A 27,214-nucleotide genomic window follows, 5' to 3' on the forward strand; every position below is an offset into this window, starting at 1 on the left:
GCTCTCAGTCCCAGAATGTTGACAAATCTTTACTAATGTATTGTAAAAAGGAAATATAAAATAGAGTGATGGGGACAGAACAAAATAGGCAAAAGAACAAAACATTCTGTATGCATTGTATATAGCAGATGATTTCTGCAGCTTTTATTAAGATGAATTCACCCTAAGTGAGGCAAAGTTGCTGTGTTCAAGATCAGGCTAGGCTACAAATGACTATAATATGGCCACAGGTCCCTGCAAGATTGCATGTGTAATGACCCAAACTATGATGCCTTTAGTTGGGGTCAGGGTACCACAGTCGAAATACGGACACGAAAATGTGGCCGTATTATACTTGTCTGAAACTTGCATAAATGTAAAATCTTTGTACATGACAAGCAGTGAGGTCTCTTTTCAGGGGGATAAATGTAGGAGGTTGTGAGGTATTCTGGGTACTCACCCGTCAGTTTTACACCAAATGCTGATTATTGCTTTTCTTTCACTTAGATGATGAAGTTACTGTGGGAAAGTTTTATGCCACCTTCCTGATACAGGAGTATTTTCGGAAATTCAAAAAACGCAAAGAGCAGGGGTTGGTAGGAAAACCTTCCCAGCGCAACGCTCTCTCGCTGCAGGTACTTGTGATCAGTCCCTGGCGGTATAGATGTAGTTTACAGTACATAGAGTCAGGTATATATTCTCTGCAGTCTTGAGGGTCACCAGATTCCTGGGTGGCACATACTAGGTCAGCCATGTCCCGATCACTGCAGAATTAAGGTACAGTCATTAAGATATTGTTCACTGATTTTTTTGTAGATAGCATGCTACATACTGCACTGAAAAAATACTGGTTTGATCTTTTTAATATCTAAATATAGTTTATATGAATATCTATTCACACATCTTCCAGCATCTATAGGACAATAAGTTATACATCTGTAGTTCTTACAATATGCCAGTAAAGAGATTTGTATTATATAGGTTTTAAAGTTTCTCCCTTTATACAACAGTATATTAATGACTATGCATGCAATAGTATAATAAATGTACTGTGTATAACAACCAATTATTCGATATATGCCCACTATAAAAGTGTATCTGTTAAAGATAAAACTAGTTTTTAGTTAAAACTGGTTTTCCCTAGGGAAAACTAGTTCTGACTAAATGCCTTAGTGAAAACTAGATTTGACTGAATGCCTTGTGAAAACTAGAATTGACTGCTTCTTCCTAGTTAAAACCAGTTTTTACTGAACGCCTTTGTTGAAATACCAGTTTTTACTAAACACCTTCGTACAAACTGGAATATTTACTGAGCGCCTTCTTACAAAACTAGAATTTATGCCTTTGTAAAAACTAGAACTGACTTTTTATTTTTTGCTTGAGGTTGTTTTTTGTGACATATTGTACTTTATATTAGTAGTAAATTTTGTTGATGCATGCAGTAGTTTTTAGCATTTTTCTAGATTTGAAATTCTCTATCAGTCATGCCAAATAGTTATTAGGGATGTCCCGATCCCATTTCTTAAGACCGAGTACGAGTACCGATACTTTTTTTTTTAAGTACTTGCCGATGCCAATTACGATACTATTTTAAATGTAATGTGACAGGTTGTTTTTTTTTTTTATGGGAAAACTGTTTTCAGTTTTTATTAGGGAAGGGCTATATATATATATATATATATAAAAACATAATGAATGTAAAAGTAAATCCCAAGATAGCTGTCCCGTAAATGAAAACCTCATATAAGGTATGTAGGTAGTAGGTGGCCCCCCATTAACTTGGTAGTTAGTCTCCATAATAGCTTGTAGGTAGTAGATAGATCCCCACATTAGGTAGGCAGCAGAGGTTCCCCCCATAGTAGGCAACCATTCCCTCATAGTTGGCAACAGTTCCTCCATAGCAGGCAGCAATTTCCACCCCTCCCCTACATACCTCCTTTGGCTCTTCTTTCCTTTTCCCCTGTAGGTTCCAATGCAGCGATTGGGGTGGGGTGGGGGGGGGGGCACTGGTCCCGAGGCAAGATGGCTGGCTATCAGCCACCATCTTACCAGGCACAGTGCTACACGTTTAGCAGTGGCCCGGCAAGTATCTGCATGACGTACATGCATGTCACAGGTCAGGAAAACCTTCCATGACGTACATGTATGTCATTCGTCAAGAAGGGATTAAAACTAGTTTTAACTAGGCAAACTTGTGAAATGTCTCAAATCTTTCCTCTGACCCCAGCAGGTCTCTGTGTGAGTAATGTTACATTACAGGGATTATACATACAGTGATGTCACACTACAGGGATAATACACAGTGATGAGTGATGTCACATTACAGGGATAATACACAGTGATGAGTGATGTCACATTACAGGGATAATACACACAGTGATGTCACAGTACAGGGATAATACACAGTGATGAGTGATGTCACATTACAGGGATAATACATACAGTGATGTCACACTACAGGGATAATACACAGTGATGAGTGATGTCACATTACAGGGATAATACACAGTGATGAGTGATGTCACATTACAGGGATAATACACACAGTGATGTCACATTACAGGGATAATACACAGTGATGAGTGATGTCACATTACAGGGATAATGCACACAATGATGTCACAGTACAGGGATAATACACAGTGATGAGTGATGTCACATTACAGGGATAATACACAGTGATGAGTGATGTCACAGTACAGGGATAATACACACAATGATGTCACAGTACATGGATAATACACACAGTGATGAGGGATGTCACATTACAGGGATAATGCACAGTGATGAGTGATGTCACATTACTGGGATAACCCCAATGGTCACAGTACAGGGATAATGCACACAGTGATGTCACAGTACAGGGATAATACACAGTGATGTCACAGTACAGGGATAATATACACAGTGATGTCACAGTACAGGGATAATGCACACAGTGATGTCACAGTACAGGGATAATGCACACAGTGATGTCACAGTACAGGGATAATACACACAATGATGTCACAGTACATGGATAATACACACAGTGATGAGGGATGTCACATTACAGGGATAATGCACAGTGATGAGTGATGTCACATTACTGGGATAACCCCAATGGTCACAGTACAGTGATGTCACAGTACAGGGATAATGCACACAGTGATGTCACAGTACAGGGATAATGCACACAGTGATGTCACAGTACAGGGATAATGCACACAGTGATGTCACAGTACAGGGATAATGCACACAGTGATGTCACAGTACAGGGATAATATACACAGTGATGTCACAGTACAGGGATAATACACAGTGATGTCACAGTACAGGGATAATACACACAGTGATGTCACAGTACAGGGATAATATACACAGTGATGTCACAGTACAGGGATAATACACAGTGATGTCACAGTACAGGGATAATACACAGTGATGTCACAGTACAGGGATAATGCACACAGTGATGTCACAGTACAGGGATAATGCACACAGTGATGTCACAGTACAGGGATAATGCACACAGTGATGTCACAGAATAGAGTAAATATGCAGTGATGTCACTGTGTTGGGATGGGGTAGTATAAAATGGCAGCGGCCAGGGCACAGTATTTATACTCTTACCTTTGTAACTTGCTAATCTTCTGTTCTCTTGCAGTCTTAAATCTTTCCTCTGACCCTAGCAGGCCTCTGCGTGAGTCTGAGATCACATGAACAACAGGGGGGGGAGGGGAAAGGGAAGGAGCTTAGCAGACAGGCCAAGATTGCTGAGTGTATGGCAGTGTTTTAATGATCTACAACCTATAAAAAGTATTGTTTTGGTGCTTAGCGAAGGGGTACATGGATATTGCAAGGGCGACGTGGTCGGCCCGCACGAGCGTGCTTAGCAGAGGAATACACAGGAATGTGGAGACGGCGTGGTCAACCCACTGCAAGTCAGGCGATGTCGCACAACCAATAAGAATCATTCTCAAGCACCACATGTCAGCTAGATGAGCTATGATCTCAAGCGCCACATGTAAGCTAGATGAACTGTGGAAACAGTTTGAACTGAGTCATTTTGTTAAAACTAGTTTTCTCTACTTTAAGCCAGTTTCAATTTACATTCTGTTTTTGATTAGCAGTAAATTCTAGTTTGTACGAAGGCATTCAGTAAATATTCCAGTTTTTAAGAAAGCGTTTAGTAAAAACTGGTGTTTCAACAAAGGTGTTCAGTAAAAACTGGTTTTAACTAGGGAAAAAGTCAATTCTAGTTTTCACAAAGGCATTCAGTCAAAACTAGTTTTCACTGGGGAAGAGCAGTCAATTCTAGTTTTCACAAAGGCATTCAGTCAAAACTAGTTTTCACTATGGAAAACAAGTTTTACCTGAAAACTAAATTTAACTTTAACACATGTACTACCTTGTTACTACCATTCTGTATATAAATGTATATACCTCCCTTTATAATTCATCCTGTACATAATTGTATATGCTACCCTAAATATGTAAGTGTACACTACCCTGTACATACCCATATCTACCACCTTGTATAAATCATTCTGTATATCCTTCCTTTTATATATATATATATATATCATCCTGTACATAACTGTATATTCCACCCTATATATAAACCATTCTGTACATAGCTATATATACCACCCTGTATATACTATATATCCAACACCCAACACTTCCTTGCTTTTCTGAGGACAGTGTACACTGGCATGTAAATGGGCCCAGCCTTAGGGCCCCTATTCTTGTGTCTGCTCTCAGCTGTGTAATCATGATGGGAAGCTGACAAATCTCAGCCCTGGCTAGTAGCCCAGATGTTTGTGGTTCCCCCCAGGCTGGGCTGCGCACGCTGCATGATATCGGGCCTGAGATTCGCAGAGCTATTTCTGGAGACCTGACCGCAGAGGAAGAGCTGGACAAAGCCATGAAGGAGGCCGTGTCTGCAGCATCCGAGGATGACATCTTCAGGGTGTGTAGGAAATTACTGCGCTGGGGCATACATATATGCATGAGATTTGGGGGTAACACTGCCAAAATCCACTCTGCTACAACAAGTACTGATTCCTCACCGGCATATAGAGCCATAACACCTGCTGACTGTATGTTTCATCCACTATCTACCCATCTATAGATCTGCTGTAACCTCACGTGTGTCATTCTGTCTATAACATTATTACACAGTAAGTATCATTCTGAAACAATTTAGGCTCTTTTCACACCATATTTTTTGCAGTGTCCATCAGGGGTATACATCAGGGGACTCCCTGACAGACACATCGGCCTTATTGCTATCATACATAGACTCCCAAAAAAAAAAAAGTATAATGCGTGGTATATGTTTTTTTTTTTTACTGGATCTTTCTCTGGATTATTCTATCCAGCAATAAAGCACAAACCCCGACAGATACCACACAGAGGCTAAATTGACACTTTCTGGCCTCCTATAACCAGAGCCTTGCCTGTTTGCTGTATGCGTCAGGAGATGTTTACACCCCGACCAATCAGTAGAAAGAGGAGGAAGAGAACTGCACGGCCGCGTACTTCTCCCCCTACTCTTCATCTATGTAAACAGGACAGTCCCCTAGACTTATTTATGTCCTGGTTACATGACATGGAGTCGAGAGAGAACAATCTAAGTGAACTCTTCTACCTGCTTGTTCTACTGATCTGTCTCTATGACAGGTAACACTTTATATATCTTATTTGCTGGTAAAGTATTCTCTCTCATACAACACTATGAATATATCCTTCTACCATGTTTTCACATTATAACGTCACTTATTCTTCACTATATGTTTTAGTTTGTTTTATTACTGAAGATCATATCCATTATGTGTAACATTGTACATTTGCTTACATCTGCCACTACTTCTGAATCCCTTATTCTTTATCGATGAACCCGGTAACATTGTTATCATTTATTTGCTTATTATACTTGCTGTGGTAACATTGCACCTTGTCCTGCTGTATCACCGTTGTGTTGAAGTTGTGTTATTGTATTAATCATTTGGTTATTATTCTACCTGGCTGCAATGTGGGATTCCTCCATCCAGTACACCTCCTCTGGCAACAATGCATCTTTTCTTGCTGTATCATTGTAGTGTTACATTGTATTGTTGTATGTAACATGTTATCACTTCTGTACCTTTTACTCCTTCTCTGGTAACATAGTATCACTCCTGTACCTATTATGTCTGCCCTGGTAATATCGTATCACTCCTCTGTCTTTTACATCTGCTAAAGTAACATTGCATCGTGTCCTGCTGTATCATGTGTTACCTTGTATTGCTCATCTGGTATCATTGTACCTGTTATTTGTGACATTGTTTTACTTTTTATGTGTAACATTCTATTACTTTTCCCATGTATTACACCTCCTCTGGTAACATTGTATCACTCCTTCCATCTATTACACCTCCTCTGGTAACATTGTATCACTCCTTCCATCTATTACACCTCTTCTGGTAACATTGTATCACTCCTTCCATCTATTACACCTCTTCTGGTAACATTGTATCACTCCTTCCATCTATTACACCTCCTCTGGTAACATTGTATCACTCCTTCCATCTATTACACCTCCTCTGGTAACATTGTATCACTCCTTCCATCTATTACACCTCATCTGGTATCATTGTACCTGTTATTTGTGACATTGTTTTACTTTTTATGTGTAACATTCTATTACTTTTCCCATGTATTACACCTCCTCTGGTAACATTGTATCACTCCTTCCATCTATTACACCTCATCTGATAACATTGTATCACTCCTTCCATCTATTACACCTCCTCTGGTAACATTGTATCACTCCTTCCATCTATTACACCTCTTCTGGTAACATTGTATCACTCCTTCCATCTATTACACCTCATCTGATAACATTGTATCACTCCTTCCATCTATTAAACCTCTTCTGGTAACATTGTATCACTCCTTCCATCTATTACACCTCATCTGATAACATTGTATCACTCCTTCCATCTATTACACCTCCTCTGGTAACATTGTATCACTCCTTCCATCTATTAAACCTCTTCTGGTAACATTGTATCACTCCTTCCATCTATTACACCTCCTCTGGTAACATTGTATCACTCCTTCCATCTATTACACCTCCTCTGGTAACATTGTATCACTCCTTCCATCTATTACACCTCATCTGATAACATTGTATCACTCCTTCCATCTATTAAACCTCTTCTGGTAACATTGTATCACTCCTTCCATCTATTACACCTCTTCTGGTAACATTGTATCACTCCTTCCATCTATTACACCTCCTCTGGTAACATTGTATCACTCCTTCCATCTATTACACCTCCTCTGGTAACATTGTATCACTCCTTCCATCTATTACACCTCATCTGATAACATTGTATCACTCCTTCCATCTGTTACACCTCCTCTGGTAACATTGTATCACTCCTTCCATCTATTACACCTCATCTGATAACATTGTATCACTCCTTCCATCTATTACACCTCCTCTGGTAACATTGTATCACTCCTTCCATCTATTACACCTCATCTGATAACATTGTATCACTCCTTCCATCTATTACACCTCATCTGGTAACATTGTATCACTCCTCTTTAATTACAACTGTTCTAGTACCATTGTAACACTCCTATATTACTCCTGCTCTGGTAACTTTGTATCGCTCCTCCTATATAACAACTGTTCTAGTAACATTGTATGACTCCTGTATTACACCTGCTCTGGTAATATCGTATTACACCTTCTCTGATAACATTGTATCACTCCTCCCATAATACACCTGCTCTCCTCGATCTAGTGCACTTGGTCATGTAAAATTGTATTTGAGGTCCTGTTTACATCCAGTTTTGAGTCTTTGTTTAGGGTATACAGTGATCCCTCATCTTACAATGGCTTCAGGATACAATATTTCCTACAATACAATGGTATTTTTGGCCAGGGTTATCCTCTCCTTTGTTGAAGGCGGCTCCATTTTACGTCTTTGGGATACGGAGGGGAATTTATCAAACAATTTAGACTGTGACTTTTCCTGCGACATTTCATTTAGACTGTTTAATTTTAATGATCATAAAGTGTTCTGATCTAAAGCACTTTGTGCAGTGGTCACTAATTCACCATGTGCAAAATGTCGCAGAAAAGTCGCACGGGCCAGATTTAGAACATATTACAGGGCAATTTAAGACTGCCGTATGTCTCTTTGCGACAACTGTATTAAAGGGGCACTCCGGTGAAAAACTTTTTTTTTTTTTTTAAATCAACTGGTGCCAGAAAGTTAAACAGATTTGTAAATGACTTCTATTAAACAATCTTAATCCTTCCTGTACTTATTAGCTGCTGAATACTACAGTGGAAATTATTTTCCGTATGAAACACAGAGCTCTCTGCTGACATCACGACCACAGCGCTCTCTGCTGACATCTTTGTCCATTTTAGGAACTGTCCAGGGTAAAAGGAAATCCCCATAGCAAACATATTCTGTTCTGGACAGTTCCTAAAATGGACAGAGATGTCAGCAGAGAGCACTGTTTTTGTGATGTCAGCAGACAGTTCTGTGTTTCAAAAAGAAAAGAATTTCCGCTGTAGTATTCAGCAGCTAATAAGTACTGGAAGGATTAAGATTTTTTAATAGAAGTCATTTACAAATCTGTTTAACTTTCCTGCACCAGTTGATTTAAAAAAAAAAAAAAAGTTTTTCACCGGAGTACCCCTTTAACCCCTTAAGGACGCAGGACGTAAATGTACGTCCTGGTGAGGTGGTACTTAACGCACCAGGACGTACATTTACGTCCTAAGCATAACCGCGGGCATCGGAGCGATGCCCGTGTCATGCGCGGCTGATCCCGGCTGCTGATCGCAGCCAGGGACCCGCCGGCAATGGCCGACGCCCGCGATCTCGCGGGCGTCCGCCATTAACCCCTCAGGTGCCGGGATCAATACAGATCCCGGCATCTGCGGCAGTTCGCGATTTAAATGAACGATCGGATCGCCCGCAGCGCTGCTGCGGGGATCCGATCATTCATAACGCCGCACGGAGGTCCCCTCTCCTTCCTCCGTGCGGCTCCCGGCGTCTCCTGCTCTGGTCTGTGATCGAGCAGACCAGAGCAGAAGATCACCGATAATACTGATCTGTTCTATGTCCTATACATAGAACAGATCAGTATTAGCAATCATGGTATTGCTATGAATAGTCCCCTATGGGGACTATTCAAGTGTAAAAAAAAAATGTAAAAAAATGTAAAAGTAAAAGTAAAAAAAAGTGAAAAATCCCCTCCCCCAATAAAAAAGTAAAACGTCCGTTTTTTCCTATTTTACCCCCAAAAAGCGTAAAAAACATTTTTTATAGACATATTTGGTATCGCCGCGTGCGTAAATGTCCGAACTATTAAAATAAAATGTTAATGATCCCGTACGGTGAACGGCGTGAACGAAAAAAAATTTAAAAAGTCCAAAATTCCTACTTTTTTAATACATTTTATTAAAAAAAAAATTATAAAAAATGTATTAAAAGTTTTTTATATACAAATGTGGTATAAAAAAAAAGTACAGATCATGGCGCAAAAAATGAGCCCCCATACCGCCGCTTATACGGAAAAATAAAAAAGTTATAGGTCATCAAAATAAAGGGATTATAAACGTACTAATTTGGTTAAAAAGTTTGTGATTTTTTTTAAGCGCAACAATAATATAAAAGTATATAATAATGGGTATCATTTTAATCGTATTGACCCTCAGAATAAAGAACACATGTCATTTTTACCAGAAATTGTACGGCGTGAAAACAAAACCTTCCAAAATTAGCAAAATTGCGTTTTTCGTTTTAATTTCCCCACAAAAATAGTGTTTTTTGGTTGCGCCATACATTTTATGATATAATGAGTGATGTCATTACAAAGGACAACTGGTCGCGCAAAAAACAAGCCCTCATACTAGTCTGTGGATGAAAATATAAAAGAGTTATGATTTTTAGAAGGCGAGGAGGAAAAAATGAAAACGTAAAAATTAAATTGTCTGAGTCCTTAAGGCCAAAATGGGCTGAGTCCTTAAGGGGTTAAGGTTCGTATGACTTTTAATACAAATGTCGCACAGCTCGCCACTGCTCTACGCCATTTCTCCAGAGCAGTGCTCTGCGCCATTTCTCCAGAGCAGTTCAGCAGGCATTCAAAGTCTGTGCGCCAATTGATACATTTGGCGTACGGCCGCCACTTTCCCCGCAACTTTTTTTTCTCTAAACAGAACGAAAAACAAGTTCAGTTTTGATAAATGCCCTGAAGAAGCTCCTATCCTCTACATAGACAGTGATTACAGCTCCCAGCAGCTCTTTCTTACTTTTATATGGAAGGACTTGCTTTATCTATATTAGTTATCAAATTTTTATTTTTTTTTAATCAGCACTTTTTCCTATTTTGGGATTGATTGACCTACATCAGTGTTGTGTTTTATGTGATCACTTCCATCTGTGAAAATGTATTCCCAATCCTGTAGTTTCCTTGTCTTGTCAAATCGTAGTCCCGCATTGTTGCAGTTTCATGTCTATTTTATTTCCCGTGGTCTCTGTGCTTTACTGGATCCGTGTCTTTATGTTCAAATTCCTCAGTAAAAATGAATTTGCTCAGTGAGAAAATGGGCAAGTATAAAATCCAAGTTGTCTTTTATATGAATATACGTGATAAGTCAGGCCGCTCAATACAGCTGGTACCTTTGCCTCCCAAAACTGAAGGTAGAGACCCCGTAAAGCAGTGTTTCCCAACCAGTGCGCCTCCAGCTTAAGGAACACTGGTTGGAAAACACTGCTGTAAGTTGTTTACACTACTGAATTGTAAGGTGGAAACAGGTATTGCAATTCCATTGATTTCAATGGGATTTCCACTGCGCTTGTCAATGGGACTGCGCTTATGTCCTTGGCCAATCTGGATAATTTCTTCTCCATTTACCATGGAGCAGGAAGATGGCAGATCCACAGAGTAATTCAATGAAGAAAATATCCTGGTTGAGTCTCCTCAGTGTGAATGTACCCTAATAGAAGGCAACAGTATTTTATTAAAGGCAATATGTATTTTAGGTAATTGACCGGCTAATGTATCATTATCTAAAATATTGTGCTAATCCCTGGATCTTACTTTGTATATCATACCCCCCCCCCCCCCCCCCCATAGAGAGCAGGAGGCTTGTTCGGGAATCACGTCAGCTACTACCAAAGCGAAGTACGAAGTGCGTTCCCACAGACGTTCACCACGCAACGACCGCTTCACATCAACAAGACATCCGGTGGGCCTGGGGATCTGGATTCCCCATCGCACGAGAAGCTGGTGGACTCTACATTCACTCCGAGCAGTTACTCGTCTTCTGGTTCCAATGCCAACATCAATAATGCCAACAATAAAGCTTTGGTACGTCTTCCCAACCTGCTCCCATTCCAGAGCACCGTCAGCACCGTAGAAGGACAGAGCTGCCCGGTTCGTACTCATGGATCATGGAAACTGGGTTCCAAGAGGTAAGACTGAGCTCAAAATAAGAACCTTGATGATAGAACAGTCCGTTCAGGTTCTTCAGATAGAAAAAAAGGTGCCGTGAACCACCATCAGCTGGTAGCACATCCACGCACCTGGCTTTTTCATATATAACATCAGGGTGTCTCCAATGTGACTGTGTCTTTCTGTTTTCCTTTACCGCTGACCCAGAACATGTTATTGTGAGGCCTGGGGACGGTAGGTTTCACACTTACAGAGATCTTTGCTTGTATCAGGTTAAACTGTACATTATGTATTTTAGAGCCCTTTTTTTTTGCATAACAAGTTCTTTCCTCCACAGTTCAGTGTCCAGAGACAGCCGTCTGCCGATCATATGTCGGGAGGAAGCGTCACAGGATGAGACGTACGATGCAAGCGAGGAGGTGGAGTACAGCAGTGAGCCCAGCCTCCTCTGCGCTGACATGTGAGAGTAAACGCAATAATATTATATGTGGCTGATAAACCAACCAATGAAGAGCTACTTCTACATAAGGCACTACAGTGGTCCCTCAACATACGATGGTAATCCGTTCCAAACGGACCATCGTTTGTTGAAACCATCGCATGTTGAGGGATCCGTGCAATGTAAAGTATAGGACAGTGGTCTACTACCTGTGGACCGCCAGATGTTGCAAAACTACAACACCCAGCATGCCCGGACAGCCGTTGGCTTTCCGGGCATGCTGGGTGTTGTAGTTTTGCAACATCTGGAGGTCCGCAGGTTGAAGACCACTGTTAGAGGAAGTTGTACTCACCTGCCCCTGCCGCTCCGGACCGTCACCGCTGCCTGGGATGTCGCCGTCCATCACTGTCGCTGCGTTCCCGACGCTCCGGCAAGGCCTCTGCTTCCCCATCATCCGCGCGCTCCGTCGCCGCCATCACGTCGCTACGCACGCCGCTCCTATTGGATGACGTGATGACGTCAATGGAGAGCGCCGACGATGCAGGGGATCCCGAGGACGACGCGCCGGAGCCCCGAGGACAGGTAAGAGACATCACCGGTGCTCACGGGGCACCGTAAACGTCTATCCGGCGGGAACTGAAGCAGTCTGCGCTGTCGGATAGCGGTTTATGCGATGGCCTCGACATAAAAAAGCATCGTATGTTGATGCTGCCTCTGAGAGGCCATCGTATGTTGAAATTATCGTATGTCGGGGCCATCGTAGGTCGAGGGGTCACTGTACACCACAAACTGGAATAAGATTTTTCTGTGATGCTTTTTTTAAGATTGCCAAACATCATTACAGTGAGAGAAAAGCAAATGTTGTGAGAGAAGTCAAAAGTGCCCATAAATGCATACACTTACTGGCTACTTTATTAGGTACGCCTTGCACAGGGTCAGGCTCCCTTTATACTTTTTACAAGGTGCTGGACACATTCCTCAAAGATTTGGCTGCATATGGACATGATGACATCACACAGTTGCTGCAGATTTTGTCGGCTCCATATCCCAGCGGTGATCTATTGGATGAGATCTGGTGACTGTGGAGGCCACGGGAGTCCAGTGACCTCATTGTTATGTATAAGATGCTGTGATGTGACATGGGGCATTATCCTGCTGGAAGTAGTCATCAGAAGATGTGACCACCGTGGTCATAAAGGGATAAACATGGTCAGTAACAATACTCAGGTAGGCTGTGGTGTTTATACCATACGCAACTACTAGGGGTCCAGAGTGTGCCAAGAAAATGTCCCCCACACCATTACACCACCACCACCAGCCTGAACCGCTGATACAAGGCAGGAGGGATCCATGTTTTCATGTTTACTCCCAATTCTGACCCTGCCATCTGAATATCATTGGTGGAATCGAGACTCATCAAACCAGGCAACGTTCTTTTTTTAAATTTTTGTGAACCTGTGTGAATTGTAGCCTTAGTTTCCTGTTCTTAGCTGCCAGGAGTGGCTCCCGGTGTGGTCTTCTGCTGCTGTGGCCCATCTCTTCAAGGATGGATGTGTTGTGCGTACAGTGGTTATCTGAGTTACTGATTCCTTTCTGTCATCTCAAACCAGTGTGCCCATTCTCCTCTGACATCAACAAGGCACTTTCCTTAACGCGACTGCCCATACTGAATATTTTCTCTTTTTCAGGACATATTCTGTAAACCCTAGAGATGGTTGTTAATGAAAGTCCCTGAAATACTTAGACTAGTCCATCTGGCAGCAACATTCAAAGCCCCTTTCTTCCCCCATTCTGATGCTCGGTTTGAACATCAATACATTTGCCCTGATTTATCAAACTGTGTGAGAAAAAAAGTGGAGAGATTTTCCCACAAGAACCAATCACAGCTCAGCTTTCACTTTACCAGAGCTCATTAACCCCTTAACGATCAAGGACGTATATTTACGTCCTTGGCCGGCTCCCGTGATATAATGCGGGGTCACACGGTGACCCCGCGTCATATCGGGTCGGTCCCGACATGTATCTGATGCCGGGACCCGGGGCTAATAGAGCGTGGCAGCGATCGCGGTGCCGCGCGCTATTAACCCTTTAGACGCGGCATTCAAAGTTGAACGCCGCGTCTAAACCGAAAGTAAAACCTTCCCGGCTGCTCAGCGGGGCTGATCGGGACCACCGCTGTGAAAATGCGGTGTCCCGATCAGCTGGGACACGAGCGGAGGTCCTCTTACCTGCCTCCGGTGTGTCCCCTCGGCGATTGATTGCTCCAAGCCTGAGATACAGGCTTGAGCAATCGACTGCCGATAACACTGATCAATGCAAAGCTATGGCTTTGCAGTGAACAGTGCTGGCAATCAGTGTGTGCAGTGTTATAGGTCCCTATGGGAGCTATAACACTGCAAAAAAAAAAAAAGTGTAAGAAAAAAGTTAATAAATGTGATTTAACCCTTTCCTTAATAAAAGTTCAAATCACCCCCCTTTTCCCATAAAAAAAAAAAAACCATGTAAATAAAAATAAATATATGTGGTATCGCCGCATGCGTAAATGTCCGGACTATAAAAATATATCATTAATTAAACCGCACGGTCATTGGCGTACGCGCAAAAAAATTCCAAAGTCCAAAATAACGTATTTTTGGTCGCTTTTTATATCATGAAAATATGAATAAAAAGCGATCAAAAAGTCCGATCAATACAAAAATGGTAAAGATAAAAACTTCAGATCACGGCGCAAAAATGAGCCCTCATACTGCCCCATATGTGGAAAAATAAAAAAGTTATAGGGGTCAAAAGATGACAATTTTAAACTTATAAATTTTTCTGCATGTAGTTATGATTTTTTACAGAAGTACGACAAAATCAAACCTATATAAGTAGGGGATCATTTTAATCGTATGGACTTACAGAATCAAGATAAGGTGTAATTTTTACCGAAAAATGTACTGCGTAGAAACGGAAGCCCCCAAAATTTACAAAATGGCGTTTTTTCTTCAATTTCGTCGCACATTGATTTTTTTTTCCGTTTCGCCGTAGATTTTTGGGTAAAATGACTGATGTCACTGCAAAGTAGAATTGGTGGCGCAAAAAATAAATGGATTTTTAGGTGCAAAACTGAAAGGGTTATGATTTTTAAAAGGTAAGGAGGAAAAAACGAAAGTGCAAAAACGGAAAAACCTGTGGTCCTTAAGAGGTTAAGACAGAAAAGCTGAGCTGTGATTGGTTGTTGTGGGAAACCACACCACTTCTTCTCACACAGTTTGATAAATCTGGGCCATTGTCTTGACTACCTCTTCTTGTCTAAATGCACTGACTTTTTGCCATGTGATCGGCTATTTATGAAACTAGCAATTGAACAGGTGTACCTAATAAAGTGGCCAGTGAGTGTACATTTCATTGTCACTACATCTGTAGTCTATGAAAGAACAGGTTATATCTGAAATCCTCCATATACCTTACAGGTTTTCTGATCGAGATGAGGAGAGTCGGCAGCTTACCCCATCTGAAGGAGATATGGCGAGAGGGTTGGGTCCATCCCCTAAGAGAAGCTTCCTGCGCTCCGCCTCTTTAGGTAATCCCAGAAGATTTAGAGTCATGTGAAAAGTTTTTTAGGGCAATTTTCTAGTTTAAGGTCACAAATGTGCAGAGTTTTCTACAAATTATAATATTTATCTGGACTGCAGCATTTGTGAGCAAATACAGGTCTCTGGATGTTGATAACTAAACTATCTAAGAGGCTTTATTGAAAGCAGCTTCTTCTACTTCCTTTCTTTGCAGGTAGGAGGGCGTCATTCCATTTGGAGTGTCTACGAAGGTATCGGAACCAGGGAGCTGACACTTCACCCAAAGCCGTCTTACCACAGCTTCATCTGGTTCACCATCAGGTGGGAATACCATCATTTCTCTCCATCTTTAGCTGTGATGATTCTTATTCTTCTTTTCTCTCTATAACCATCCAAGTGATGGATAACAGTAATATTACTATAGGGGGGACTTCATGGTTTAGAATTCCATTGTGAGTCTTCATCATGCAGATAGTAAGTTCAATGGGATTCTGGTGCACTGTATAAAAGGCTGAATTTACGCTATGGAAATTCCGGAAGGATACTGCACATAACTTAAGTTAGATGAAAAAGAACGTGATCCCGCACTACTCACGATCAGCTTGGACACTGATTGCAGTGAAGAGGGTAGATCCACAAGACCCGTGCTCAGAAAGACAAGCTGTCCAAGAATCCTTGCTGAAAAGAAAAGAGCCACAGCACTGGGTAAACTTGCAAGTAAAAGGCCTTCTTTATTGCAGCATAGCAGGGCGAAAAAGGAGCTGGACCACGACGCCGACGAGCACTGGTTTCGCATCCAGTGACGCTTTGTCTTGTCTCGATGGCATCTTGGTCCAGCTCCTTTTTCGCCCTGCTATGCTGCAATAAAGAAGGCCTTTTACTTGCAAGTTTACCCAGTGCCGTGGCTCTTTTCTTTTCAGCAAGGATACTGCACATAACTGCTTTGCAGTCAATTGGGATGGGGCAGATATTACGTGGAGTGCTTGGTCCATAAGGCAAAGAGATGCAGCTGTCTTAAAGGGGTACTCCGGCCTTGAGACAACTTATCCCCTATCCAAAGGATAGGGGATAAGATGTCTCACCGCGGGGGTCCCGCCACTAGGGACTCCCGCAATCTTGTATACGACACCCACCTAAGATGTCTCACCGCGGGGGTCCCGCCACTAGGGACTCCTGCAATCTTGTATACGACACCCACCTGTTTGAGCTGCAAGACGCGGTGCCAGCTCACAAACAGCCAGGTGGCGACCACAGGGCCGGAGTATCGTGACGTCACGACTCTGCCCCCGTGTGATGTCACCACCCCGCTATGCAAGTCTATGGGAGGGGGCGTGACGACCGTGACATCACACGGGGGCAGAGTAGTGACGTCACGATACTCCGGCCCAGTGATCGCCACCGGCTGTTTGTGAGCTGGCAACGTGGCGTGCAGTTCAAACAGGTGGGTGGCGAATATAAGATTGCGGGGGTCCCCAGCGGCGGGACCCCCGCGGCGAGACATCCCCTACCCCTTTAATAAACTTGAAACATCTACGAATTTCCAACTTTTGCATGCTAGAAATATGCTCCACAGTGTTTAACAAATTTGTTTTCAATCAGGGCTAGTACAGGAGCACAGCTTTTTCTCATTCTACTTTTTGGAATCTGAGAATTAGTATCCATTAGCAGTGATACCTGCTCCAACTATGTCAACTATGAACTACTCAAACTTCTCCCATGGCCACATTTACAGTAGTAGTTGGAGTCTACTCCAAATTTTCAGATTTTATTAGAGTTGCCCTTTAGGAGCAACACAATGGCCTAGATTTATTAAATTGAAATCTGAAACTTTTTGTAGGGTGTCTGCATTGGGTACCGCACCGCAACTTCAGATTGGTTTGCTTTCACATTAGTGATGTGATTGGCGCAGTTTAGTGCACATTGGCACAAGTAGGCACACAGAGTCACATGTGAAAAATCGGTAGATACACTAAGCGGAAATTAGAGAATAAATCTGGCGGAAGAATACAGACAATCTTAATATATCTGGGCGATGAGTAAGAAGCACTTAGTCTCTAGCAAGAGAAGACAGGATTGGATGTGTAATAGCGTTGACCATATGTAATGATGCCCATTGACAGTATTTTAGTATAAGGAAGGTAACAATACGACTGCTGCTTTTCAAGAGGGATAGCAAGGAACAAGAGATGAGTGGCTTATTTTGTTAGTCTATTTCAATATTAAGTAAATAATATTCTACATCTTCTCCATTTACAGGCGTTAGCAGTAGCTGGGCTCAGCCCTTTACTACGGAGGAGTCACTCGCCAACAGCATTTTCACGCCTCTGCTCCACACCGCCTGCCACGCCTTGCTCCAGAGGGTGGACGCAACAGACTGTGCCAGCACTGAGGCTACAAGGAGATCCAGGGCCCAAAGACAGTTTAAACAGCAGCTTCCCCTCCGTGCACTGCAGCGACTGCAACCTCAGCCGAGATCGACCGACCTCCCTCACAGTTCCTTGCCACGCACGGGACCAGACGCGGCAGCACCATGGCAGTGCAAGCAGTTTGGTGGAGGCGGTAAGTGGCATGATGATAAGTAGATCTTTAACTCCTTAATGACCAGGCCAGTTTTCATTTATACTTTTTTATTTATTCCTCCTGGCCTTCTAATAGCAACAAATCTTATTTTTCCACCTATAGAGCGGTAACAGGGCTTGTTTCTTGCAGGACCAACTGTCCTTCGTAATGACACCTTTTAATTTACTATAATATATTATTCCGCACGCCCGCTTCCCCCCCCCCAAAAAAAATTGTGGAATGAAATAGAAAAGAAATGCAAGTTAGCAAATTTTGGGTATTATTCGATTTATACACCGAGCTCTTTAACCTCTTAAGTATAATCAACGTAAATGTACGTCCTGATGTGCTGGTATGTCACGCACGGCAGGTCCCGGCTGCTATCAACAGCCGGTGACCCACCAGTGATAGCGGACATCAGCGATTGTGCCTGAATATGGAGTCACACTCAAAATCAAAATGGAAAACCACACTACAGGCCGATCCAACTTTGATGTAATGTCATTAAAACAAGTCAAAATAAGGCTCAGTAGTGTGTGTGGCCTCCACGTGCCCGTATGACCTCCCTACAACGCCTGGGCATGCTCCTGTTTGAGTGGACACATGCACATTTGTGGCATGCTGGAGGTCATTTTGCAGGGGTCTGGCAGTGCTCCTCCTTGCACAAAGGCGGAGGTAGCGGTACTGCTTCTGGGTTGTTGCCCTCCTACGGCCTCCTCCACGTCTCCTGATGTACTGGCCTGTCTCCTGGTAGCGCCTCCATGTTCTGGACACTACGCTGACAGACACAGCAAACCTTCTTTTCACAGCTCGCATTGATGTGCCATCCTGGATGAGCTGCACTACCTGAGCCACTTGTGTGGGTTGTAGACTCCGTCTCATGCTACCACTAGAGTGAAAGCACCGCCAGCATTCAAAAGTGACAAAAACATCAGCCAGGAATCATAGGAACTGAGAAGTGGTCTGTGGTCACCACCTGCAGAACCACTCCTTTATTGGGGTGTCTTGCTAATTGCCTATAATTTCCACCTGTTGTCTGTTCCATGTGAAATTGATTGTCAATCAGTGTTCTTCCTGAGTGGACAGTGGGATTTCACAGAAGTGTCATTGACTTGGAGTTACATTGTGTTGTTTAGTGTTACCTTTTGTCTTGAGCAGTGTAGTTTTACTACTGTTGTTGATTCAGAGAGTCTGGGCCTACGATCTAATGATGGCGAGCCAGGCTGTATCAGTGAATGCAATCCAATGATTGCACGTAATAGTCTGCTATAGGGACTTAAAAAAATGGTAAAATAAAAAATTTGAAAAAGGTTTTTAAAATTATGTAAAATCCCCTCCACTAAAAAAATGACTCTCCTTATATAACAAAAAAATCTGTAAAAATGTAAGGCTCTAAAAGGAGAGGAGGAAAAAACTAAAATGCAAAAATGAAAATTGTCTGTGTCCTTTAGGGGTTAAAGGGAAACTGTCAAAAATGTTCAGCCTACGTAACTAATTGCAACATGCAGTCTATGTAAATATCAGATTTCCCACCATCAATGGATGTCTGCAGTCCAATCCATAGATGTAAAGAAATTAACTTTTATAATCGTTGCATGTACAGTAATATGTAAATTACCTGTAACTAGTCATTAGGCCGGGCACCTCTGGCAATTAGTCACAGTCTCCAGTACTGTAATCATGCCTTGTCAGACATGACTGACAGCGCAGGCAAGCCCTCAAATATCAGCAAGCTATTGCCGAAAATCTTGTGCATGCCGAGTAGCAGCAGCCTTAGCAGCGGGATAACGCAAACTTCGGCAATAGCTTGCGGACATCAGGGTGGGCCTGTGCTGTCAATTACGCCCCAGCAGACGTGATTGCAGCACAACAGATTGTGGAGATTGTGACTACCTGTCGTAGGTGCCTGCCCTAATAACTTGTCACGGGTACTTTACGTAGTGCGCACAACTATTAATTTTTTTTTAACTTTTCTGGATGGATTGTATACAAATTAGGTCAGAAATATTTTCATACATTTCATGTTGCCACTAGTTATATAAGCTAAACATTGCTTGTCTCCACAGACTGTCACTGGAAATGACATTGATCTTTTTCTTGTTTCTGTGCTCCAAAGGTGCTGATCTCTGAAGGTTTGGCGCAGTTTGCTCAGGACCCCTGCTTTTTGCAGGTGGCAACACATGAGCTGGCAGATGCCTGTGACATGACGATAGAAGAGATGGAGTCTGCAGCTGACAGCTTCTTGAATAGCAATCCCAGCCCAAACGGGAAGCTCTCACCTTTCGCCAAACGCAGGGACCAGGGGTTGGACTGCGCAGGGGTTGGGTCAGATGAGCAAGGACACACAGCGGGTTGTGCGAACAGTGAAGGCGAACAGGAGGACTGCCGAGTGTACGTAAGCAGCCTGTAGCAAGCAAGCCTCACATAGACCAGAGCCGTAGTAAATGCCAATTCGTCAGAGGGTGGATGTTCCCGGAGGAGTTTTTCGTGCTCCTTCTTCAGTTTCTTTCTCCTTTTTTTTCAGTGTTCCTAATGAGTTTGTTTCAGAAGTGCCTCACTGTTCTCGTGACCTGGAGTGACCAGAACAGCGTTCTTCATCCATTTTAGTTGGGACGGGAGGGGAGGGGGGAGAAGACATCCGGAGCTGACTTTCTTTCTACGTTATTGGATTGGAGGACCCGCTGGAATCCTTTTGGGGGGTCACCTGGCATCCTGGATCCTTCAAATTAAGAATTTAAAGCTAAAGGATGGATCTGGGTAGAAACCTTTATTGCTCAGCTGATCACAACTGTTTGCTTGGTATTTTCTTTTTTCTTCTTGTTTTGGAATGTTTAACATACATTAAGGTTATGGTTCATATTCATAATGAGGAATTTCCGGAATTTAGATTCCAAGCGCTCTAGGAGTGTGTGTGTGCTGACCACAATCTTTCGGCAGTCAGAATTTCAGTGGCGGAGCGTCCATTGATGAAGTCTGCACTGTGCAGCCGAATCCCGTTGACAGTTATGGAATTCTGCTACATCAGAATTTTCAAGCATAATTTCTAAGCAAAATTACACTCAGAAATTCTGCAGTGTGAACCCTAGCCTAACCCTTAAAAGTTTTTTTTTCTCAAAATGAATTTGCAGATACAAGAAATGTTTTTAAAAGCTCCTGCTGCATCATCCAACGTTGTCTCTGCTGCTAAGAAAAAAAATAGTGTCATCCAGCTAATCCTTCCCTTTAAATACAATGTATTTGGTGCAGCTGTCACGTTTCAGTGCCGTTAATTACTGTCTTATGATTGGCTGTCCCTGCTGGATGATGCAGACGGACCAACCCAAACCGTCACCTTTTTAAAAAAAATAACAATACATATGAATGGTTTTTAGCTAAATTTTTCAGTACAAATTAATTATTGACATTCTCTTTTTGGATCCTAGTTTTAGATTCTTGGAAGATGCAATGTTTATTTAAAACAGTGTTTCCCATCCAGGCTGCCACCAGCCATTGCAAAACTGCAACTCCCAGCATGTCTGGACAGCCAAAGGCTGCTCAGGCATTCTGGGCGTTGTAGTTTGAACAGCTGGAGCCACCATGGTTGAGAAACTCTGATTTAGAAAATGTTCTAATGCAGTCTATGGGGAAGAATTATCATTTGCATGAAATTTTGCACAATTTGTATTTTCATTTGCACAGTTCTGTGTCTAATTTAAGAAATTGCTCAGGCAACATAATAAATTGAATTGTGTAACTTTTTTAAAGAATGTGCAATGGAGGGGAGGACACGCAACAATGAACTTCCCACATCCTACACCACCTAAGGAGTGGAGTATATTTGTGCCATTCTTTATCAACCGCAAATTATGAATGCAACTAATATATCTGCGTGCGCTAAGCCTTGCCCCCCCCCCCCCCCCAGTGCAAAAATACAAAAAGTAATGAAGTGAGCGCAAATGGCAATATGAAAAAATATATATATTGTGCAAAAACAATCATGAATAAGGTGCATGGCCTTCCAAGCCGGAAAACTACTTAAGAAACATCACAAAAAAATTGCGCAAAATGCAATGATAAATGCAGTCTTTGGGGAGAATTTATCATTGTATGTGTAAATCAAGTTACTTTTTACGCCGTTTGGCTGTGCGTACTTCCCCTCAAATAAAAAAATTTATATATATATATATATATATATATATATATATATATATAGTCCAGGCTAAAGTGCGAAAAAAATTGCAACAATTCAAAGTCAAAGCACATTTGACTTAACCGTAAGAACTTTTAATAAAATAACTTAAAGGGAACCGGTCATCAGATTTTACTATATATAACATGTTAAATAGTAGTACAGTCTTCTTCCTTCCCATGCCCGGGAGAAGTTCCTGTCGGCAGCACTGGTCAAGATATGAAGTTTGAAAGGTGTCCCCCAGCAGTCCGTGAATAGTCCTTTAGGCAGGAGCCATCCTCTACTAGTCCCCACTGTTTGGGCTGTAATCACACCCCCATCACTCTGCTCCATCTGCTTAGGATGCAGAGCGGTGACGCGGGCTGTCAATCCTGCTGAGAGGGCGTGATTACAGCCCGAGCAGGCGGGACTAGTAGAGGATGGCTCCCGCCTAGGAGACAAGGGGATACCATTCAAAAGTCATCACTTTACCATCACTGCCGGCAGTAACGTATCCTGAGCATGGTAATTAAGAAGATTTTACCATATATAACGAGTTGCCATGTGGTATATGGGGTAAAATCTGATGACAGGTTCCCTGTAAGCATAAAATGTTTGCTTAAATAACCATTTGCACAAAAAATTGCTGCAAATGTACACAAAAAAGCAGATGTAAATACAATGATAAATACCCCCCTATGTGTATGATGTTTATTAGCGGTGAAGGTGACAACCACTGAGTTCGCTGCAATCATTCGTATTGGATTTTGACAGTTCGTAATGATTCATGTAGACCCCTCCCTTATCGTTTTAGTACTAACTTCGAAAACTTTGGGTCCATCAGCATAGATTTTAGTAATCATCAATGAGTTTCACAATCCCCTGCCGACCCTCAAAGGATCGTGGGTGTGCGCTGATCTCTGGCAAATTAACACGGATATATTTTTTCACAAATTATTGTATTAGCGAGAAACTGGCATTGTCATTAATAGCTGCTAAAAATGTGGAATACTGTTAAAAAAGAAATATTATTTTATACACACGCACATATAAATATATAAATATATATATTGGTATAGATATTTTTTTCCTAGACATTCAGGGATGTTGTATTGCTGATATGAAACATGTGACAAATTTTTGCATGTTAATTTATGACATCACCATATCATTGTCATCTCATCGTGCAGCACTGTGGTAGAAGTCGATTGGCACAACGTGGCACTGGGGCTGACCCCTTGTAGTTAAAATAATGGATATGAATTAGTTCTTATAGAAAAGAGCAAATACAATACTGCATTAAGGCCTAAACAATAATGTTATAGGGGTATATATATGAATATATACAGTATTTATACTTATATGTATTCATATTATGTTTTAACACTATTGCCAATAGACCAACTAGCATGCTGGGAGTTGTAGTTGTTCAACAATTGGAGGCACACTGCTTTGGAAACACTGCAGTAGACATTGACTACTATGGAATAACTCAGCATAAGGTAAAGTAATATCCGCAGCCAAAGTACAACAAAAATTGCTAAAAGAATGTCATAAATGACTAATGGTATTTTTACACTTTTATGGTTGCTGTGCCCTTTAGTGGTGCTATACAGTTTATTATACATAAATTATCATCTATACCATGAGCAATGAGAAAATTAACCTTTTCGATCAACCTTCGGATTAAGTGAGATTTCTGCTTTCTCTTTGGAATATTTGTCTGTGGCTTCAGATATAAATATATTATGGGCTCATGGCTGGGAGTATTGTAATACTCTCTACCAGCACTTTAGCATTATAACTTCCTGACAGCATTGGAGCCTTATAGTGGAGGAACTACTGAAGTCAATGGGTAAGAAAATCAGCAGCAGAAAATCTGCAGAAAAATACACACGTGTCAACATAACCTTAGGGCTTGTCCTCCCTGCAGACTTTCTGTCCAAAGAATAAACATGTCCATTCTTTGGGCGGAATTTTGCAGGGCTGCATTGCCATCTAAAGGACGAGGTGCGTAAGCACGGTCCTACCAGACATTCAGCCGTTGGCGTTCCGCATTGTGAACGAGCACTAACCTGTGTTTTTTGCTGCTTATTTGTGACAGAGCTGCATTAAAAAAATTGGGGTGAATTCAGTCCAAGTGCCTAGGTAAATATCGGCCTTTATAGGGGTTGCCTGGTTTATAAAACATACATGTCTTAAAGCAGATATAAGAGATTAACAAGGGAAACATGAATGAGGGGAACACTAAATCAGCCAAGGCAGAAAATGGCTACAATGTTACTGGGAGGACCCAGCATTTCTCAGCATTACGTAAAATTTTATGTTAAAGAGCCAAAGAACATGCTCTGCATAAAACTTAATACACAAAATGTCCAGTAGGATGTGATCTATCTCAAGCCCTTCTAGAGGAACGTGGCACTCCACAAACCAAAAAAGGCCAAAAAGCACATGCAAGGGTCGAGGATCGATGTCCCCTCATTGCCAAAGCTTAGGAAACAAAACTGCCTCTAATGGCCGCTTACACCTCCCCCTAGACCTCCAGGAGGAACTTCCCAAAAGGCCAACGCACCCTGAAAGATCCTTGTGATGAACAAATGTGTAAAGAGAACAAACAAACAATAAATACATAATCAGATGTTTGCTGTGTCATATAACCCGGACATACAATTCTTAGCCACAAAATGTAAAAGGAATATTAAAAACAATAAATGTATTAACTCCTATACAGACCAGTGCCATGGAGACGTCCATACGCTGAAGCCACGTGCTGAGAAGCTGATACCTAACACTTCTTTGACCAAGTGATTTGTGGCTGTTTTATTTCTGTTTTGTGCTGCTTTGTGCATGAAGGGTTTGTTGCAGAAATACTTGAATCTGGATCAGCTTTTTTTAAATATTTCAAGTGAACTTAGCAATTTCTTTTAACTTGATAACAAATCGCAGCAGTGCCGAATGTAACCTGTAACGTCCAGTGTGGCTGCCATTAAACACATTGTGGTCACCAGTTCCCATCGTGAACTCACACACTTGCATCTGGTTTTAGGAGTTTAAACTGTAATATTTCTTTTTTTGTTACAGTGGGTGAGTTTGTGCGATGTGTTGCTGTGCAGTACATTGCTGTGTAAATATGTAACCTATTTAATATGTTGCTTTTTTGCCATTTCATATTGGGTTTATTCATTGTGTATTTACTGGATTTGGCGATACAACCTCTCCAAATGTTTCCTGAGGCATAAATCTCAGGGGAGACCTCCAAAAAGGTTTCTAATAAAGATGGGAACTGAATGGGTGCAATCCAGAAGAATCTCCCCTTTTTCTATGCTGATGACTATCTTTTCTGAACTGTATACAGATAAAGAAATCTACACCTCCTATTATAATCACAGTACAACTCTATTACATGCTCTACATAAAAACACAACCCTAACACAACAATAATACAATTCTGTATGCATGGAACACTACAATTCCAAGACGACCATAACATAATTCTATTATATTCTATGCACAGAACACTACATCCCCCAACATGACTGACCTCTGGACATTACCATAACACAATTCTACTATGTTCTATGCATAAACACTACAACCCCCAACATGACCAGACCACTGGACATGGTCATAACACAATGCTTTTATAGTCAGTGCATAGAACACTAGAGCCCCCAACAGGACCATAACACACTTCTATTATATTCTATGCATAGAGCACTACAAACCCAAACACAGCCATGATACAAATCAGTTATAGTCTATGCATAGAACACTGGAACCCCCCAACGTGACCGACCACTGAACATGACCATAACACAATTCTTTTCTAGTCTATCCATAGAACACTACAACTCCAAGATGACCTGGGCATACTAAAAGTCTGTTACATGCTATACACAGAACACTACAACCCCCAACATGACCATAACACAATTCTATTATATGCAATATACACAGCCAATTTCATTCTTGTATCTATATCTTTCAGCAGCTAGTAAATAACTAGATTTATACTTGGTAAATAGTAGGTATATAAAATGTATTACAGAACTATCCATGGGATGAATACACAGCGGCAGTATCGCTGAATAATATTTTTGATTGTTTTCTGTATCTGTGGTGGTAGACATGGCTGGTTCTGGTGCCAGAATACCTCTGTACAGTAACGTATAGCAGACACTGCCAAAAATAAAAAGCTGCCAGTGAAATTCAGCAAAAAAAATAATAAATGTTTTTCACGTGATTTTATGCAAATTGTATCTAATTCACAGGTTATGCAGATCTGTCCCTATAAGAGTTGAAGGTTATTACCTGGAGGGCTATAATCAGACATCCTCACTGAGTCAAACAGCTAGTGAAAGGAACCCAGTGTTTGGAGAGACCTTTGTCCCAGGAAAGCCCCCTCTTTGCTTCCATTATTCCAGCCTTCCTGTTGGGCCCCTTTATTTATCCAGGGCCCTTTGGGAACATTCAGCTCTCGGGTGTTTCATGTAAAACCTTCCTCCCCTCTCCTTGCACGTGGCATCCAGTCTCCGGCAGAATGGGCTCTGAAATAAAGATATTTAAAGGTTGATCTTTGGGATAAATGTATATTTATGTAAGATTGCATTTTTACCTAAGGAATGATGTTGTAAAATGGCTACAAAATAAAGTTTATTTAAAAAAAAATATATATCTGATTTATTATCTAATCAATTTGACTCTTGGTTTTAGGAACAGCTCTCACACTTGCCCGTACTGCGTCCCGGACAAGACCGGACCTCTGTCTCATATACTATAGGCAAGAAGTAGACAATGTCCAGCGCAGTCTTGATGCAATACGTATCTTTTATTCAGTAATCAGTCAACATGGTGAACAGGTGACGCGTTTTGGCCACAGTATGTGGCCTTAGTCATACAAGAAACAAACATTAACCCCAGGAAGTTAACCCCATCTTCTCTGCCACAATAACAAAAATAAAAACCACATGAGTATCATGCATGTGGTGTGAACATACACTAAAGATAAATGAAAACCATGATTTTATCATCTGTTAAATTCTACATCCACATATCACGTTGCATCATTTGTTTTGC

The 27,214-nt window shown here is 41.6% G+C and overlaps 1 protein-coding gene and 1 long non-coding RNA gene across 11 annotated transcripts in view; one reads left to right on the forward strand and one right to left on the reverse strand.

The window, feature by feature from the left end:
• The window catches only part of CACNA1C (calcium voltage-gated channel subunit alpha1 C), a 423,395-nt gene extending 396,939 nt beyond the window's left edge, over positions 1 to 26,456 (forward strand). For 5 of the 10 annotated variants that reach the window (XM_056517888.1, XM_056517892.1, XM_056517891.1 and 2 more), the window contains 9 exons: positions 487 to 614; positions 4,799 to 4,933; positions 11,119 to 11,456; positions 11,644 to 11,670; positions 11,774 to 11,896; positions 15,331 to 15,440; positions 15,647 to 15,753; positions 17,689 to 17,991; positions 20,108 to 26,456. In XM_056517888.1, the coding sequence (XP_056373863.1) occupies positions 487 to 614; positions 4,799 to 4,933; positions 11,119 to 11,456; positions 11,644 to 11,670; positions 11,774 to 11,896; positions 15,331 to 15,440; positions 15,647 to 15,753; positions 17,689 to 17,991; positions 20,108 to 20,401 (1,565 nt within the window). In that variant the 3' untranslated portion in view covers positions 20,402 to 26,456. The remainder of the gene's footprint in view (positions 1 to 486; positions 615 to 4,798; positions 4,934 to 11,118; positions 11,457 to 11,643; positions 11,671 to 11,773; positions 11,897 to 15,330; positions 15,441 to 15,646; positions 15,754 to 17,688; positions 17,992 to 20,107) is intronic. The other 5 variants (XM_056517896.1, XM_056517893.1, XM_056517889.1 and 2 more) reach the window with 2 other exon arrangements.
• Positions 114 to 26,586, reverse strand: LOC130267738 (uncharacterized). The gene is made up of 2 exons (XR_008843265.1): positions 26,450 to 26,586; positions 114 to 743 (listed from the first exon to the last, which is right to left on the reverse strand). It is a non-coding gene; the product is annotated as an uncharacterized LOC130267738 (long non-coding RNA).
• Positions 26,587 to 27,214: the final 628 nt, after the last annotated feature.

The sequence above is a fragment of the Hyla sarda genome, chromosome 4, assembly GCF_029499605.1.
Source record: "Hyla sarda isolate aHylSar1 chromosome 4, aHylSar1.hap1, whole genome shotgun sequence".
Taxonomy (NCBI): Eukaryota; Metazoa; Chordata; class Amphibia; order Anura; family Hylidae; genus Hyla; species Hyla sarda.